This window comes from Plecotus auritus, assembly GCF_963455305.1.
Source record: "Plecotus auritus genome assembly, chromosome: 1".
NCBI classification, from domain to species: Eukaryota; Metazoa; Chordata; class Mammalia; order Chiroptera; family Vespertilionidae; genus Plecotus; species Plecotus auritus.
Window position 1 is genome coordinate 187789707 of NC_137770.1, and position 18255 is coordinate 187807961.

General features: G+C 38.6%; 1 protein-coding gene and 1 pseudogene across 6 annotated transcripts in view; one reads left to right on the plus strand and one right to left on the minus strand.

Moving 5' to 3' along the window:
• The window catches only part of PPM1K (protein phosphatase, Mg2+/Mn2+ dependent 1K), a 32990-nt gene extending 19479 nt beyond the window's left edge, over nt 1-13511 (plus strand). For all 5 annotated transcript variants that reach the window (XM_080661071.1, XM_080661070.1, XM_080661072.1 and 2 more), the window contains 4 exons: nt 4419-4584; nt 4714-4858; nt 5835-5969; nt 8901-13511. In XM_080661071.1, coding sequence (XP_080517197.1) covers nt 4419-4584; nt 4714-4858; nt 5835-5969; nt 8901-9032 — 578 coding nt within the window. In that variant the 3' untranslated portion in view covers nt 9033-13511. The remainder of the gene's footprint in view (nt 1-4418; nt 4585-4713; nt 4859-5834; nt 5970-8900) is intronic.
• Nucleotides 13512-14257: 746 nt separating this feature from the next.
• On the minus strand, nt 14258-16547 carry LOC308246184 (large ribosomal subunit protein uL4-like; annotated as a pseudogene). Its single transcript has 3 exons — nt 16025-16547; nt 15430-15865; nt 14258-14538 (listed from the first exon to the last, which is right to left on the minus strand). The product of its transcript is annotated as a large ribosomal subunit protein uL4-like (transcript).
• Between the last annotated feature and the right edge of the window lie 1708 nt (nt 16548-18255).

The window sequence follows — 18255 nt, forward strand, 5'->3', positions numbered from 1 at the left end:
CTGCATAGAATCTGGAAGGTACTTAATTGGATCTAACTGATCCCCACTGCCTACTCGCCATCACCAAAGTCATTATAATTTATTCCTTGATTATTCTATAGCTAATTTAACAAAATTATTAGTATAATATATATGTTTCAATGAGTTATCACTCCTGGGTGGATTTGAATTTTAAGTAGGGGAAACCTGAAAAAAGATTGGTTTAATCATAGGAATGAATTACTAATATTGGAATTTCAAGTATAAATGAGAGGAGTGCCCCTCAATCATACTATATTAGCTTTCTTAAGAGAAAGTGAAAATAAAGTAAAAATAAAACATTCTCATCAAGACTTTAATCCAGCCCTGGCTCAATTGGTTGGAGCATTGTCCTGTGGACCAAAAGGTCTCGGGTTTGATTCCCAGTCAGGGAGGGAACCATATGGGAGGCAACCAGTTGATTAAAAAAAAAAAAAAGACTCTAGTCCAAAACTGTCTCATGTGCATGAAGTACTAGTACTTCAAATGATCCCATTAGCACTTATAATATTTACTATTTCAGTTTAAACTGGGGGTAGTTTGAGAATAAAATCAGAATGCCACTTATGATGAAATGGCAAGACTCCCCTAAGAAATTGTTTGCTATTTTTATTGATTTGTTGACAAATTTTTAATTTACCCTTATTTACACATAATTAATTTCATCATCATCTTTGAAAATTTTATGTTTCATTTATACCAGTCATGTATATTTTAATAATTAGCCAGCAAGTACTTTCAAATGATCCCATTAGTCTATTGCTTATGAAACTTGCCACTTAAACCAGATGGTAGAAAACTTAGGTTGTAATTCTGTATATCCTATGAACTCCTCAGAGTGTTTCAGGTTTGCTTAAGGTTTGAAAGCAACAAAACTTCTCAAGAGACAAATGGATAAAAACGGGAAGACTTGCTCTGACGTTCAGAGTTGGAGATGGTGACAGCATTGTGAGTCTCATCGGAAACTTCCATGCACTTCATACTATGTGATCTCTTTATGGAAGAATTTAACTACAGCTCAGCCGGTGTTAGAAAGGCAATGTTTTTGAGTACCCTTCTTATGCCAGGGTAGCCAAAAGAGAAAAATAAAGTAAGGATGGCACTGAAGAGATACTCTTACTGCGCTGTTACTGATCTCAGCTCTTACTTTGATTTTGGTGTTCATGAGTCACACATGTCCGGAACACCCATTTTAAATAAATGTTGAAACTGTATTGGTCTATACATAGTGCTGTTTACACAGTTACATAATTACCAGGGGGGATGGGGGTTATGCCTTGAACAGTACAGCTTTTACTCTTTCTGTTGCCATTCAAAATCTTGATCATTTTTGTTTTGATATGTTGACCTGCAACACTGGGAGAAAGAGAGAGCTGCAGAAACACCCACTTTATGAATTATATAAAGCTCAAGAACTCCACTAGCCTTTATTTAAACAATCATCCTACTAAAGAAAAAAAAGGGCTTCTAGATACTAAATCCCTGCATTGAGCTCCATTAACAAATGTGTTTCTCTTTGTATCTGGTATAGGAGGTGCTTTGATCCCTCCTTGATACGTATATATTTCAATCTCAGTAACTTGGTGGTATATTGTGGTTCACATCTTCTCTAACTATGTACTGTTGGTCAGATAACAACAAATACTGTATTCAGTGCTATACTTCGAATTTTCCTTTCTGATTTTGAGACAGTTCTGATATTGCTATCAAACAAAATTACAGTGCATTTTTTAAAACTCAATAAAGCTACTGCTTTCCTCTTCCAGGGTGAGTGAGTGTGTGTTGTGTGAGAGTGTATGCAGATGTGTGTCTGTGTCACCACTTGTGTGTTTTGGTACACGTGCATTTGTATATGGCTTTTCCTACCTTGGGAAGCCACAAAACGAAACAGTGTAACTTTGTGATGAGAAAATAGACTTGACTACAAAATACCATCAACATGTGCAAACTGAGTTTTGGAATCTTTGATTTGGCATCTCCTGGAATATTATGTAATTTGCAAGTGAAGTTTTCACCAAAATAAAAACCCTTCCCCTTATTTTGCAGCTCTTTCTCTGCCCTCCCCTGTGTTGCAGGTTTGTAATGTTTGAGCACAATTCCTGGGTGAATTTCCTATTTGCCTCTGTGCGTGTTATTTGTGGCAGAGAACTGTGCCTGGTCAGCAGCTCTAGACCTGGAGCCCGTGGACACTATATGCTGGGCTTCAGTGGAAAGAGAGACCAGCTTAATTTTGTCCCAGGCGAAGGAGTCCAGCGGTTCCTAGCCTGGACTACTGGAAGGTTCCCACATCCTCTTTGCCCCATTAGTTGAGATGACTTGCAGTAGGAAATGTCCAGTGAGTGTTAAGAACTTATTGAAAGATGTCTTAGTTTTATAGTTTTGTTGTTAGGGCAAAAAGTGAGAATATTTACTTCTATATTAAATGCTAAATAAAGTAAATGTTGATTTAATATTTATATTCTTAGATGCTTAGCAAACCAGAACGAGCAGTTAGTTTTGAAAACTTGCCCTTAAATCCTTGGATTTTGGAACTGTGAAGTTGGGTTGATGAAAACATAAGCTCTTTGAAATTCCTAGGTGGCAGAGCCAAGAATTGTAATCCTGAACAGCTAAACTTGAAACTGTCATTTATGAAATTTTAATTCTTTTGATGCAGCCAATTAAAAGGTACTTTTAAAAAAGCTGCTGCTGACAGTTTAAACAAAGGAGAGGTAACTAATCTCCCTGGACAGGTAGCATCTGAGTAAATAAAACACCTCTGCTGTTCTCTTGCCCGGCTCTTCCAATAATTTGAAAATATTACAGTGATTAAACTCTCATGATTCTATTTTATAGTGTTTTGGAAAACTCTAACATTTGTAATACAAACATCACTGATTTTATGTCATACAGTGACGAATACAATTTAGCATTGCCAAGATATTGTTGCTTTGACACAACAGTTCCAAAATCAACAGACACATGGGAAGATAGTAGAACTATAAATGCTATTTCTCAGTTAATTCAGCATGAATATAAAAGGTTAAAGTAGGCTTTATTCATCTTTTTCCATTTTACTTTTCTGATTAAAGCAGGCATTTAATATACTGATTGGAATATATATCTTTCCAAAATGAATTACTGATGAAGTTTTTAAAATTGTCTCTTAAAAAATTGTCAAGATTGAGCTTCAATTAGTGAAATCAGTATCACTTCATTTTTCCTAAATCTACCTTTGAAGTAAAAATCATCTTTGAATTATCACCTGAATATTTTATGTAGGTACTCTAAAGAATTAACCACATTACAAAAGACAATACCTGCTTTAAATGTTTTTATTTTATTTCATTTCTTCCAGTTTGTTTTACTTTTTAGCCCATAATGTCACAGTATTCTCTCTTTGGCAAGGCTCAATGCACCTTAAATTTTTTTTAACAAGTGGTAATAAACTGAGGGCAGACACTGTTAGAAAAAGTCAAAGGAAGATGAAAAAATGCAATTAGGATGGGATGGAGGAAATAGTGGTGACCTCAAGCCGTGTAACATTTGATTTCATTATTGGTCACAGAAAATTAATATTCTTGGAATGCTCTAGGCTCAGGGCATAACCACGGGAGGAGCCCTTGGCAGTGCTGTCCTGCATTTGGACAAAGACAGATTGTGTTAGATCCTTCTGGAGTGTTAACTACACCCAGCTTATGGGAAACCAGAATGAATTTCATCCTTCCCCTCACTTTTCTCCTAATAAAATGATGGCCATAACTTTGTTTCATGGCTGGTACCACAAAGATAAACAGAAAAGGCTATGTCTTCAACCATTTTAGGTAAACAATTGTAAAAGTGAAATAGTTGTAGAAGGTAAGAATATAAAATATAGCTCTTGGAGAGCAAATGATATGTCCTAGGCATATTTTGCTTAGCCTGTTAACTGATATTACTTCCACAGGATAGGAGTAAGAAATGAAAGAGAAAACCTCTGAGTCCATAGATTATATATAGAAAAGTCAGCTTGCCTGAATGGGCTCAATAGACCTAAGCCATCCTAACTTATTAGCCAATCTAATTAAATTGTAATGCTTTTAATTCTCATGTACACACAAAGGTGTCATAATATTATTGTAAGTTCATCTCAGCTCTACTTGTTATAAATAGAGGCCATTTGGGGACAGTGATGCATTATTTCCCAATCAGGACAGCAACTTTTTCTGTTTGCATGGAGCCTTGTCACTGAATCCAATACTTCTTTTCTGCATGCTCTTACTTACATAGTTCATTTGCGTTTCACTTGCATAGCCCTAGTTAAATTAAAGTGATACATTTCAGCATTAGTTTAACATGCCTGTGTTTTATTTTGTAATGAAAATTTCATATCGGATCATTTGACTGTCAATAACTTGCACTCTTTTTCATAATGTTTACAGCAACCGTTATGACCTCTGGGACTACTGCAACAGTAGCCCTGTTGAGAGACGGTATTGAGCTGGTTGTAGCCAGTGTTGGGGATAGCCGGGCTATTTTGTGTAGAAAAGGAAAATCCATCAAGCTGACCACTGACCATACGCCGGAAAGAAAAGATGAAAAAGAAAGGTACCACCTCCAATTGATGAGGATGTTTTTTATGTCTACTTCATAGATACCAAACCTCGCATTTTAAACTGACTTCATGCTTAAATTTAACCGTGCCTTGTTTTCTGGTCTTAACTTTTTCTTGATCAGGATCAAGAAATGTGGCGGTTTTGTAGCGTGGAATAGTTTGGGACAGCCTCATGTGAATGGCAGACTTGCGATGACAAGGAGCCTTGGAGATTTGGATCTTAAAAGCAGTGGTGTGATAGCAGAACCAGAAACAAAGAAGATTAAGGTAAGAAAGGACGTGTAAACACTTGCTACACATGCAAGGAATGAAAGCAGGTGTCTCCAGCTACAAGCTTTCTTGGAAACGTAAGTGAAGCCAGTAACTTTTAAAAGGGAGTAGTTAAGGGAAGGATAGGGAAACTTTTCAGAGAACCTTAGATACCACCTTCCAGGCCCACTGTATGATGGTGTGTTTGGTTTTGGTTTCACCCCACTGTGGAATTATCGCAGAATGGCGCCCCTGCTCTTCCTCATTGGCACCCGATGGATCATTTAGCATCACCGCCACTTGGAAGCTAACCTGACTTTCCTTTTCCACCACGCTAAAGAATCGCTTTACCTCGATTTCTGTGACATCCTTTGCCTGCTACTAATTAATGTCCACATTACCCGACACGTCCCAACGCTTCCCTCTCTGCAACCCCTGTCGCACGCTAGTACCTGGCACAGTGTAGTGGAGGCTGCCAATAATGGTAGCAAATGTTTGTTAATTAACAGAATGATTTCAAGCATTATAGTTAGCCCACTTATACTGATTTTCTCTGACAAATACTTATATTGTGTTTGCTCTATGCCAGGCTCTGTTCAAAATAGCTACTACTGCCCCATTTTATAGAGAAAACAATTCTAGAGCATATGGAGCCCAGCTTACCTCTGTTTGCTCAGCAGAAAAGTAGAGGCAGGTTTCAAACTCGGAAGCCTGGCTCCAGAGACGGTGCTTTCCACCACTACAACTTGCAGCTCCTGGCACCCCGCCATCTGGCTGCTTCCTTTGTGGTGTAACTAAGTAAATGTTAGGTTTGTCCTTGGTGGTTGAGGTTAAATGCTGCTACTTTTGCCCTAAATACAAGCCTTCCATTTTCACTCTGTTTGCCTACAAGCTGTAAACACAGATGACCACTCAGCAAACAAATCTTCTAATCATGAAGATTATTCCAAGGCCAAGTGTAGTTTATAATCCTATGAATTTGGTTTTATTGCAGCTACATCATGCCCATGACAGCTTCTTGGTCCTCACTACGGATGGAATTAACTTCATGGTGAATAGTCAAGAGATTTGTGACTTTGTCAGTCAGTGCCATGATCCCACTGAAGCGGCCCATGCAGTGACTGAACAGGTGATACAGCTGAGCTTCTGCTAGAAAAGTCCCCCTGGGACAGGGTGGGAGGGGGCGGGAGAGAAGGACAAACCCAGGTGCAGGTTTTGCTACAGCCTGGAGGGGCCACCACAGACTTGATTTCTTTGAATCTTGTATTTCAGCTCCAGTGTACAATGAATTTTACACTTGACTCTGTAATATTTCCAATTTAAAACATTTTTACGCCCTAGCCCTTTGGCTCAGTGGTAGAGTGTTGGCCTGTGGACTGAAGGGTCCCGGGTTGGATTCCAGTCAAGGGCACGTGCCCGGGTTGTGGGCTCAATCCTCAGTAGGGAGTGTACAGGAGGCAGCTGATCAATGATTCTCTCTCATCATTGATGTTTCTATCTCTTTCTTCCTCTCTGAAATGAATAAAAATATATTTAAAAGAAACACAAACACAAATAACATTTTTTACAATTCTCCCAAATAGTTAAGTAAAATTATTATGCCAAGAAAATGTGTTATGTTTATTTTTTGGCTTTGTACACATCTTGAAATAATAGTAACAGCACATAGTAAATTATAATAGTAAATAGTAATATTGCTTACTATGTGTCAGATACTCTTCTGTTGATATGTGTTTGACTCACTAATTATCACAATGACTCTGTAAGGTTGGAACTAGCATTATCTCTTTCTAATGGATGAGGGAAACTGAGGCATGGAGGTTAAATTGATTTAGTCAAGTTCACAAAACAATTAAGCTGCAGAATATTTGTTGTCTGTTGGGCTTCAAACTATAGATGAAGCAATTTGTATAGACTAAGCAATTTGGACAGCCAGTTTCCCAAGTCTAATCCCTTGACCATTAAATTAAACTCTCCAAGTAATTACCCAATATAGGAACACTATAGCATGTCAACTTCTGGTTTCTGAGGATGGGTGTGAAAAAAACAAATACAAAAAGGTGTGTGGATGTGTTGTATGTCACTGTGTTGGTCAGAGCTAAAATTTGGAAGCTGGATAATATCAGTAGAGAAAACGAAAAATTTCCACGTGTTGTGTAATACTCTTTTTGGATAGCTTTTTAAGTTAGAGCCATCACCGATCATTAGAGGCACAGTTTAATTCAACAGCTATTTTGGCATTTCCTGATTTTTTGCATTTTCAATTCTGGAGTCAAATTTGGTCCAAACTTTTTTTAGAGTTTAAAGTGAAAGCGAGTTTATTAGTGAAGCAATGGGACAGAGAGAGCAGCATGGCCCACATTTTAAGTATTAATATTTGTAATTAAGACATTACTTAAAAAGCTCAAAAATAAATGGGTAAGCATGAATTATTCACTTGGTTACTATGTGTGCTCATGAGATTAAGAAAACGGGCCCAGTTTCATTGATGATCACTTCTTTCCTAATTTTCAACTTCCTATCTTGATATAATGTGTTCTTATTCATGAGGACAATGCTATTTACAATGACTGCATGGCATTCCACTATATTTGTGTACCACAAGTCCTTTAACAATTCCCCTAATCAGCAAATTTAGTTTATATTCATTTTCCCCCATTGTAGGGGGAACACTATAATAAACTTCTTTTTTTCTTTTTTTAAATATATATTTTATTGATTTTTTTACAGAGAGAAAGGGAGAGGTATAGAGTTAGAAACATCGATGAGAGAGAAACATCGATCAGCTGCCTCCTGCACACTCCCTACTGGGGATGTGCCTGCAACCAAGGTACATGCCCTTGACCGGAATCGAACCTAGGACCCTTGAGTCCTCAGGCCGACGCTCTATCCACTGAGCCAAACCGGTTAGGGCTATAATAAACTTCTTATATCTATTTGTGCATATCTATTTTCTTCAGGTATTGTTTTCTTAGGTTAAAGTCTTATAAGAAAAATTGCTAGGTAAAGAATGCACAGTATTCTAAAGCTTTTCATCTTTACCAATTGCCCTTCAGAGATATTCCAATTTAAACTTTTCTAGTATGTTTTATAGCTTGTATTTCTCATCTGTGTACAGCTTGCTTTTTCCATTATCTTATATTAGAGGCCCGATGCACGAAATTTGTGCAAGAGTAGGCCTTCCCTCCCCCGGCTGTCAGCACCCGCTTCCCTCTGGCACCAGGACCAGGGCTTCCCTCGTAGCCCTAATCTAATTAGCATATTACGCTTTTATGATTATAGATGTATGCTTGCCTTTTTTATGATTATTGTAAGAACTTGCTCTATATTAATTATAGTAGTACTTTGATAGTGCATTTTTTTTCCTGTCTTTCAATTTGTTTGTAAAACTTTTTTACTTTCTGAAGCTTTTTCATCAGATATTTTGATCAACCCTTTCCTTCACAGTTCCAGCCTGAGGCTATGAGGTCTTTTGAAATACATTTGCTGTTAAATAATCCCAAGTACTTCTTACCATGCTGACTATCTCATTTGCCATTTGGATTAATTCCTGAAATTGATTTATAGTTCTCCTACTCAATGAAATTTCGTTTATGCCACTTTTTCATTTTGTAGGGAGCATAAACTTTCTTGTAGTTATAACTTTATACATGTCCACTTCCTGAGGTTATTATGTCTTTAGGCTAAATTCCTGGAAACAGAATTGCTAGGTAAGGACTAACACCTTGTGAATCTATACCTTGTATTAGTTCCTGTGCTAAATACTTGACAGATATTTTCTTCTTCAGGAGCTGCATATCTTATACCTTAGCCCACTGGTGTTTCTGTTGCCAAAATTGCTGCAGTGGAATATAGTCAATATGGTTGTTTTGGGTCATCTGTTATTCAATGTGCAATCTAATAAACTGGGCATTGACACCCGGTGAAAGAATCACAAACACTGTGACATAATCGGGTTAGTAACTGTTAAATCAGTTGAATTGCCAGAGGAAGAATGATGCCTCTTTGTACAGACTCTGATTTCCAGTGTTTTTCTCTTCCTTCCTGCCAAACCCTGCAGGCAATGCTGTATGGTGCCGAAGACAACAGTACTATCATCGTGGTGCCATTTGGTGCTTGGGGGAAATACAAGAACTCCGAAATCAACTTCTCCTTCAGCCGAGGCTTCGCCTCCAGTGGACGATGGGCCTGAGTGCTGGCTGGGACTTCGAGTTTCTGTGCAACAGTTTTTCATTAAGTACATAAAGAAACTGATTAGATAAAAACGTCAGCTGTACCAGAGTAACCCTGTGACTCCCTAGATCAGTACACAAGCTTGTGTAAACTTAATAACCATTTACATAACCATCAACCATGTCAGGAACAGTCGTCATATTTATGTTCAACTGTACATACTCGATATAAATATATGTGTGATTCAGTTACTGTGAGTCTCTAAGCTGAGTGAGCACATGAAAAGTGGTTTGATATACTTTCTGAGTGTTAAATTTCTAATTTTAAAAACTCTTAGGCAGCTATGAGTTTCTTTTGATCACGTTTGTTTATCCATTTGAACAGGTTCTTGTCTTCAAATTCTTTAATAGTAGTCAGTATTTTTCACAATTCCTCAATGTATTGTCAGCAAATGTTTTAATTTTTAATAGCTGTACCAAGGAATTGGTGTGAAAACTGAGTTCTCTGTTACTATATTTTGTATTCTGGACCACTTAACTGGTCAATGTAACAATGTGAAAGAAATTAATTCAGATAATATGACATGCTAAATTATATACATATTTCTAAACAGTGCACTTATATTTTTCAACTGTCACAAGGTTACCCTTCTCCCCCAATTCATTCCTATTCTGTAGCTAAGAATACTATAGAGATATGACTATTCTTTCATATCAGAACAGAATGCACAGGCTGAGTCCTCTGGTCAAAGCTATTTGAAGTTAAATATCAATGGTATCAAGTATCTTATATAAAGTTTCATTTGTTGTCTCTAGCTCTTTTTGCATATAGTATGTTTATGTCACTTTTTGTATAGACTAAACAATTTGGATAATTTGTCAGTAATAATACCATATTGATTGATACTGCTATATATATATGTGTGTGTGTATGTGTGTGTGCGCGTGTGCGCGTGTATGTATATACATAGCTTTTTGCTTATTTCTAAGACTCGTAAGAAAGGATAAATCTAAAACATCTATATTTCAGCTTGCTATGTAATACCTATATATATAAAAGCCTAAGCGACTGTTACAACTGAATGACCGGAACAACCGGAATGACCGGTCGACCAGTCGCTGTGACGTGCACTGACCACCAGGGGGCAGACACTCAACACAGGAGATGCCCCCTGGTGGTCAGTGCGCTCCCACAGCCAACCTCCCATGGCCCATTACCCCATCTGGCTGGCTAATCTCCTGTGGTCCCTCCCCCTGGCCAGCCAGCCCCCTGATAGGCTCCAATCTGGGGGCCAGCTGGCCACCCTCCCAGGTTCCCTCCCCCTGGATGGCCGGCCCCCCGATAGGCCTCAATCGCCGGCCAGGCCAAGGGACCCTACCTGTGCACAAATTTGTGCACCGGGCCTCTAGTAGGAGTATAAAACTATACTTCCTTATATTTGCATGTAAGTTTGCTGTTAAAATGTGAATCTCTAAATGTGTGTTTGGAATTATATCTGCAGTTTATTTCTGTAGACAGTGTCAATTTGTTATATGTGTGAGTGTATATACATATGTATATTTTGCAGTAACATAAAATTTAAAGGGAACAATCCTGTGTAGCTCTTTCAACAGCTTTAAATTATTGATGTTTATATCTAGGGACTCTTGACAAACTGAGGGCAGTTTTAATAGTGGAGAATCAATGGTTATTAGCAGGTGAGGTGACATTAAAAATGGCTGTAGGAGATATTTCATGGTGGGTGATTATGTGGGAAACCAGGGACAGAACCAGTATGTTGAAACTGTGTTGTTATATGGTAATTTGCCTATAAAATAGGATGTAGGAAAATACTGGGTGTTAAGAATGACATGGAGTTTTGCTGTAGAAACAAAAGAAAAACCAAAAAGATAAATTTGGTGTAGTATATATCTTCAACACTCAGTTTTGGGGGTTGACCTTTTTTCTTTCTTTAAGTTTTATCTGAAGGCTTAGTAGAAGGAAGAAGGCCCAACATATATTGTTCACATTCTCTCACCTTTTTGGAAATGGAAGAAAATAAATCTTGAGTTTTCCAGCTTATGTTAATTAGGAGTTGTCCTTTGGCGGGGGGGCGGGGGGGGGAACAAATAGTAAAGAAGTATCTCAATTTTTTTTTTCAAAGGAAGTTTGGTGAAAGAAAGAAAAATATCACAGGAAAGGATATAGTCTCCTATTTGTTGTCTGAGAAGTGAGGACTCCAAGGTAGATGAGGGGAGCTGGAAAACTTCCTTGTTCTTTTTGAGTCAGATCCGTGGAACATAAATATGGAACCTACACTTTGGAATATGGAGCATTTCCAAACTAACAAGGAAATAAAAACTCTAAAGCGCAAAATGATAGTTAGAGATGTAAGTTTCATTTTTGTTTTGAATTCTTCACATTACCATTTTTCTTTTACTTTAAAAACTGAAGGTGGGAGTGATGTTAGCAAGTTCAAAGGTCTGAGTCACCAGTGCATTGAGGTGGATTCCAGGTTTGACAAAGAGAAATTTGTAGGGTTGGTCAGGCTGTGCTCTGCTTCACCTCAAAAGCTTTTAAAACCCCAAACCGGTTAACTTGGACTAAGGCATGAAATATACTTGTGTTTGTTTTTCAAGCCACAGTGTTGAAGGACAATTTGCAGATTATTATAATTCATAAAAGATAAGCATACAGGGATTGGTCTACTATTGGGAATTGTGCAAATGGAAGTAAATAAAAGGGCTTCTATAGTTTTGTTGTTTTTTTTTTTAGTTTATATAAATTTGCCATGTGGCTATTACCACGTGGGTTTAGGTATGGTGTAAATTATATTAATGTAATTAAGCTTAAATAATTTGTATTTAAGTTTGCCTTTCATTTATATGTAGTATATAAATCATCTTTCTAAAATGTGTTGCCAAACTTTATTTGCCAACATTTATTTGGCAAAATTATCTTGAAATTGTGATTTTTCACAAGTCAAGTACCTTACACATTCAAACGTAAATGCTGTCCTGCTTTCCATCAGCTGTTTGTTTGTTACAGACCTTTCTGTTTAAGTACTTCAAAGTCTGATGCTCTTTTTTTTTCTGAAAAAAAAAAAAAATAGTTTTGGAGGGATCAGTTTTGAATCTCTGTACTCTATGATATGAACTTTTCTGAGTACCAACCTTTAAAAAATAACTTACTTTGAAGAATTACTAGCACATAATCTAAATAGAAATTATTTTTTTCAAAGAGGAATTCGATTTATCTTTTTTTTTTTTTTTTTTAGAATCTCGGCAGGGACTGAGTAGACCTATGCTAAGTCTTAAATATCAGCCAGGACATTTATTTTCCTTTCTAAGAATGGACAAAGATTGTATTTCATGGTCATACGACAGTAAGAAAATGCTTCAAGGCAGGGTGGGGGAAGGAATGGTTAAAGTTTAGCAACAAACAATTCAACATGTATTTTCCTTTAGCACTTGAATTGTTCACATACCCATGTCTGAAAAGTGATATACATTTTTGGTTGGGTTACAGTTTATTGTTAGATTCACTTATCTGGATGATTTAAGCAGAAATAAAAGGCCGGATTGTGATGATCTGCCTGATGCATTTGGCATCTGGAAGGATAGTTAACTCTCTGGCAGCTCCCATTGGTTATTAGATGGTTGAAACGGTTCATTGATGGTCATATAGAGTGTTCTGGGCTGTGAAGTCATGGAGTTCTTCCACCTCCAAGAATGACTCATCTACCACTGGCTTCCAGTACATAATATAGCAGCTTGGTATGTACAAAATTAATTTCTGCCGAATTGCTCTGGTATACATTTGTTTTATAATTTACCAAAGTGCTACTTGGGTGTATAGCCTTTCCTATAGTAAGATGATGTAATTGTTGCTTTGAGCATTGTTTTAAATGTATCTATTGAGTAACTGAACAGACTGAAATCACATATCTCAGTACAAGACACCATTTTAATAAAATACATGCATTAAACACTTTAAAATTCAACTGTGTTTATTTGGCATCCAGACTTACCAACATTTATTATGTGACCCTGTGAACACTAATAGAGTCAATGAATGTTTGCAAATTTCTTTTAGTATCCAAATTCTGGCTGTTTGCAAAATTAATGGGAAGAATCTTTGAAAAAAAAAGTATATTATCTATTCAAATCTCTTTTATTTAATCTAAAACAAATTGTCTTTTTCGTTTTCTTCTTCTAAAATATTTTTTGGTATGTCAGAGGAAAATGGTTATGATGATTTCTACCTTATTTTGCCTGTGGTATATTTCACTGCAGCATCTCAATATATTAAAAATTTGAAACATCCCTGGCTGGTGTGGCTCAGTTAGTTGGGCATCATTTTGTGTACCAGGGGGTTGCTGGTTTGATTCCTGGTCAAGAGAACATGCCTGAGTTTTAGGCTTGATCCCTGGTCGGGGGTATGCAGGAGGCAGCTGATTGATCAATGTTGTACTCTCACACCGATCTTTCTCTCTCCCTCTCTAAAAATCAATAAACTGTTCTTTAAAAAAAAAAAAAAAAAAGAGGTTTAAAATTGGAAACAGGTGTTTGGCAGTGATACTGCAGAACTTGGCATTATGCTTTTACCATAAGCCATTTTTAATGTCCTGTCTGACTGAATAAAATGTAGTGATTGCAGTGCATGGGTACAGGGTCTCTTCTAGAATGTGTCCCTGGAAGGTAACTTGGCAAACTCCATGGCAGCAGCGACTGTCCTGTTTTGTTCAGACTCCGTACTTACTACTTTATCTGTTTAGCAACGAGGAGAAAATGCTTATTGAGTCATTAATCATTAATGCTTGTTGAATGAGCAGGTTAATGCATTGAATTATACTTTCATTAATTTTCTTAGTGGGGAAATGGATATTAGATCTTAAATATGAAGCTAAGTGTAGTGGTTAATGGTGAAGGTATGATCTCACCTCTTTTTGTGCTTCCTTAGACAATCAGGCCTTTGCAAAGTGTAAGTTCATATAAATATGGTTCAGAATATCTTAACAAAACCTAAGAGAGCAGTGCTGCACAAGTGACTCAAATCTTGTTTCTTTAGAAGATGTGGAAGGGAAAATGAGTTTCAAGGGTCTCAGGCTATGCTCTTTTGCATATATTGATTCACTTTTCACAACAGGGAAGGTTTTTTTGTTTTTGATTTTTTTTGTGTGTCCCTCACTGCCTTTAATCAGATTTTTATTCAAAATTAGCTGTCCAAAGTGATTTGACCTTTATGGAATAAGCACATTTAAGTTTATGCCACAGGTTTCTTCTCTTCTGTGGTGGGTTTCCTTTCTGCAGGCTTCTCAGCTGCTGGTTTCTTGGTAGCTGCAGCCTCTTTTCCCACCAAAGGCTTCTGCGTCGTAAGGCCAACAGCCTTTTTTCCTTTCGTCCCTACCACAGGCTTCTTGCCTGGAACCCCCTTCTCATCTGCTTTGGCTTCTAGCGCTGCTGCTGCTTTATCCAGCCCGAGCTGTGGTTCTTGGCCTGGAGAAGAATGAGCTTCCGGTGCATGGTCATTGCATAGGGGTTTAGCTTCAACATGATTTGTGGGGAAGCATGGGACTTGGTTGGAAAGTCTGTAAGGAGGATTCCCCGAAAGGTTGGAGGTCTCTAGGGCCGTGGTCAGCAAACTGCGGCTCATGAGCCACATGCGGCTCTTTGGCCCCTTGAGTGTGGCTCTTCCACAAACTACCATGGCCTGGGCGAGTCTATTTTGAAGAAGTGGTGTTAGAAGAAGTTTAAGTTTAAAAAATTTGGCTCTCACATCAAACAGACTGTCAAATTACAGGGGGGAGGTTAGGGAGAGGTGGGGGTAATAAGAGATCAACTGAAGGACTTATATGCACGCATTAAAGAGTAACCAATGGATGCAAAACATTGGGGGGTGAGGGCATGTATGGGAGTGGGGTGGGGGGGGCAATGGTAAGATATGTACACATATAATACCTTAATAAAAAAAATAAAAATAAATATATATCAAGTAATCTAAAAAAAATAATAAAAATAAAAAATTTGGCTCTCAAAAGAAATTTCAATCGTTGTACTGTTGATATTTGGCTCTGTTGACTAATGAGTTTGCTGACCACTGCTCTAGGGGATTCTTGCCGAAGGCAGCAGACCCTGCCTTGACTTTTCCAAACAAGTCTGAGCTCCTGGGTGTTTTACTGGAATCTTTACGTTTAGACTTCAAAATGTCCTTGTTGTAAAGACACTACAGATACATGTGTTTTCTCAAGGATACTTACCCTGCTGGTAGTATCTAGAGGTTAATTTTGGTTCACGCTGTTGCTACAATAAAAGCCTAAGGAGGCAGGCAAACAGGGTTGTCTGGTTGCTTTAGCCAGGCAGTCCCTTAGCCCTCTCTTTCACAGAAATGTGTGTCAGAGTAATCATTCATCCATCGCTCAGGGTCTGCTGGTCAGCCCCGACAATGATTCTTGGGTTTTCCAGTGGGTTCTTCTTCAGGACTCTTTGATGAACCTAATTGTGTGGTGCTTGGTGGGCTCTTTGGGTCTCTTGGCTTTTCAAGATTCTGCTCAGGTCTGTATGGGGCATCTTGTGCATGGGAAGGTGGTAGTTACTCTTGAGGGAGGCAGCTTTACTCCAGAGGTCATAAGTAAAGCACCTTCAATTCAAATGCAGACTCAGCCCACATATCCACCAGGAGCAAGTTTCAAAATGTTCACTTTGCTTACATTAAGCAGAGTAATTCCAGGGATGTTTCTGAAAGCTTTGATGATACCATTGTCTTCCTTATAGATGATGCAAAGTCTCCTGCACTGGATACAATGGTTTCTCATTTGCCCTTGCCAGCTCTCATTCCCTGAGGGGCAGAGACCTTTTTTATATCATTTCAGGCCTTTACCTTCTTTTTAAAAAATTTTTACTTATTGATTTGAGAGAGAAAGTGTGTTGTTTATACATTCATTGATTGATTCTTGTATGTGCCCTGACCAAAGTTCAAACCCACAACCTTGGCATATCGAGGATGATGCTCTAACCAAATGAACTCTCAGGCCTTAAGTTTCTTAAGAAGCAAAACTATATCCTTTGTTTTCTTGTAGCCTTCAACTTTATCTTCAACCACCAAAGGAAATTCAGGAATTTCCTCAATATGATCACCTTTAGACATGACCAGCGCTGGGAAGGCTGAGGCAGCCAGAGTAGAACAGATGGCATATTGCTTCTGTGTTGTGTTCACTCTATGGTGCCAATGGCACCAGGTTTTGTTTGGTGCAAACATGTGGCCCCTACGACACATATTTCCAAAGCACCTTGGCCAGAATGATGAGTCGCACCACCTTGAACTCTGGGAATTTGAGCCACAGCTCTGCCAGTACCCCAAGACTCAGCCCTGGTTTGATGACCTGCCACTTCACTGACAGACTAGGGTTGTCTATTGTTTTTGTGCAAGTTGGTGTGAACAAAGTTCCCAATATCTGGTTGAATGGGAGCCTTGTACACCGCAAGCAAAGTGACATTTTTTGCCAGATGATTCCCCCTTTTTGGAGAACACTTGTCAGTGGATGAGCAGATGCCATAGTGTGGAGAGAAGGCCACAGTCCTCTCAGCCTGGTGGCTTCCACGGGAAAAGCCAGGGAAACCTTTTTATCATTTTTATCCTTGAGGAAATGGGGTCTTGGAGCAGCTAAGAAATAGCAAGAGCCAATCCAGAGACCCCTTTGACTTCAGTCTGTGTTCCTTCTACTCTACCACACCTCCTTTATGTATTAGCAAAAGGAAAACCAACTCACTACTGTCGAACACCTCAGCTTCCATCTGCAAAAGGATCACTGGAGGACATACAAAGGTTATACAGTCATGATTCAGAAACTCTAACTTGCTGGATGGATGAACATATTAGAGGTAGCAACTGAGTGTACATCACCTAAATGAACTAGGATAGAGAACTAAATTATGTCCAAGTTATGAATATAACTCGGGAGCAAGTGTGAACGAATGGATGCAGAATGACTGCTTTAAATAGCACAGGACTTAGATGGAAGGCCAGTAAGTCAGTCTATCAATGATAAGCATTTATTAAGAACCTACTGTATATGTCTGTGATGACACCGGGGTGGGTCTTGCAGGGCTTGGGGAAGGGAGTGGTAGATTATCTCCCTAGAAGAGCTTTGTCCAGGAGCAGGAAAGTGAGTTACACCAGAAGATAGCAGTGTTCACCTGGTTGGTGAAGCAAAGATGTTTGCAGGCAACCAATGTAACCAGGGAAGTCACAGCCTTTGGTCACATGTCAAACATAGGTTCTTTCAAGGACCAGGAGACTTAAGTCATGTCTTAGGAGGCAGGTGGCCAAAGGCAGGACTAGTTACATATTTTTATGCAAAACAAAAATGCCAAACCCTTATTCAAAAATTATGGGGACCTATCAGGTGGCAAGGCTGAGATTTTGGCAAGGGCCCCAGGCAGCTTAGAAAGTGCAATAGAGCTCCCAAAGCTTACCACCTAACTGGAACTTGGAGGGAATCTCCCCACTGTGTATATTCAGATGTGAGTTTCAGCTGCAGGAAGATGTCTCCCTCACCAAGGCTCTCCTCCAGTTTCATACTAAACAAGAAAATAGCACATTCCTTGCATGTCTGTGGTTTTGCTCTATGTGAACTTTCTATGAGGTAAGGCCTTGAGCTGAAGGCTTTCCCACTCACAAGGTCTTTGTCCAATGTGAACTCTCTGATGATTAATGAGGCCTGAGCTTTTCAAATTCACTACAGCCATAGGCTTTTCTCTAGTATGAACACTGTACAATAGGCTGGAGCTTTGGCCAAAGAATTGCCCATGTTTGTCCAGATGGCATGGGTCAGTGGTGGAGCATCAACCTATGAACCAGGAGGTCATGGTTCCATTCCCAATCAGGGCACATGCCTGGGTTGTGGGCTCAATCCCCAATGTGGGTCATGGAGAAGGCGACCAATCAATGATTCTCTCTCATCATTGATGTTTCTATCTCTCCCTCTCCCTTCCTCTCTAAAATCAATAATGCAAATGAAATGAAATGAAATGAAATGAAAATAAAAAGCAGCAACCTGAGGACACTGGCTATGGATTCAAACTCAGGCCTATTTCATCCTAAAGTCAGTTATTTTCCACTTCAGAAGTCAGATAAAGTTAGTAGGTTCTTATATATTAACTAGTGTCCCGGTGCATGAATTCATGTACATTGAAAGGAAATTAATTAGAAGCAATATTTTAATATCACTATTCGCCCTTTTCTATAATAGAAGTGTAAACCAA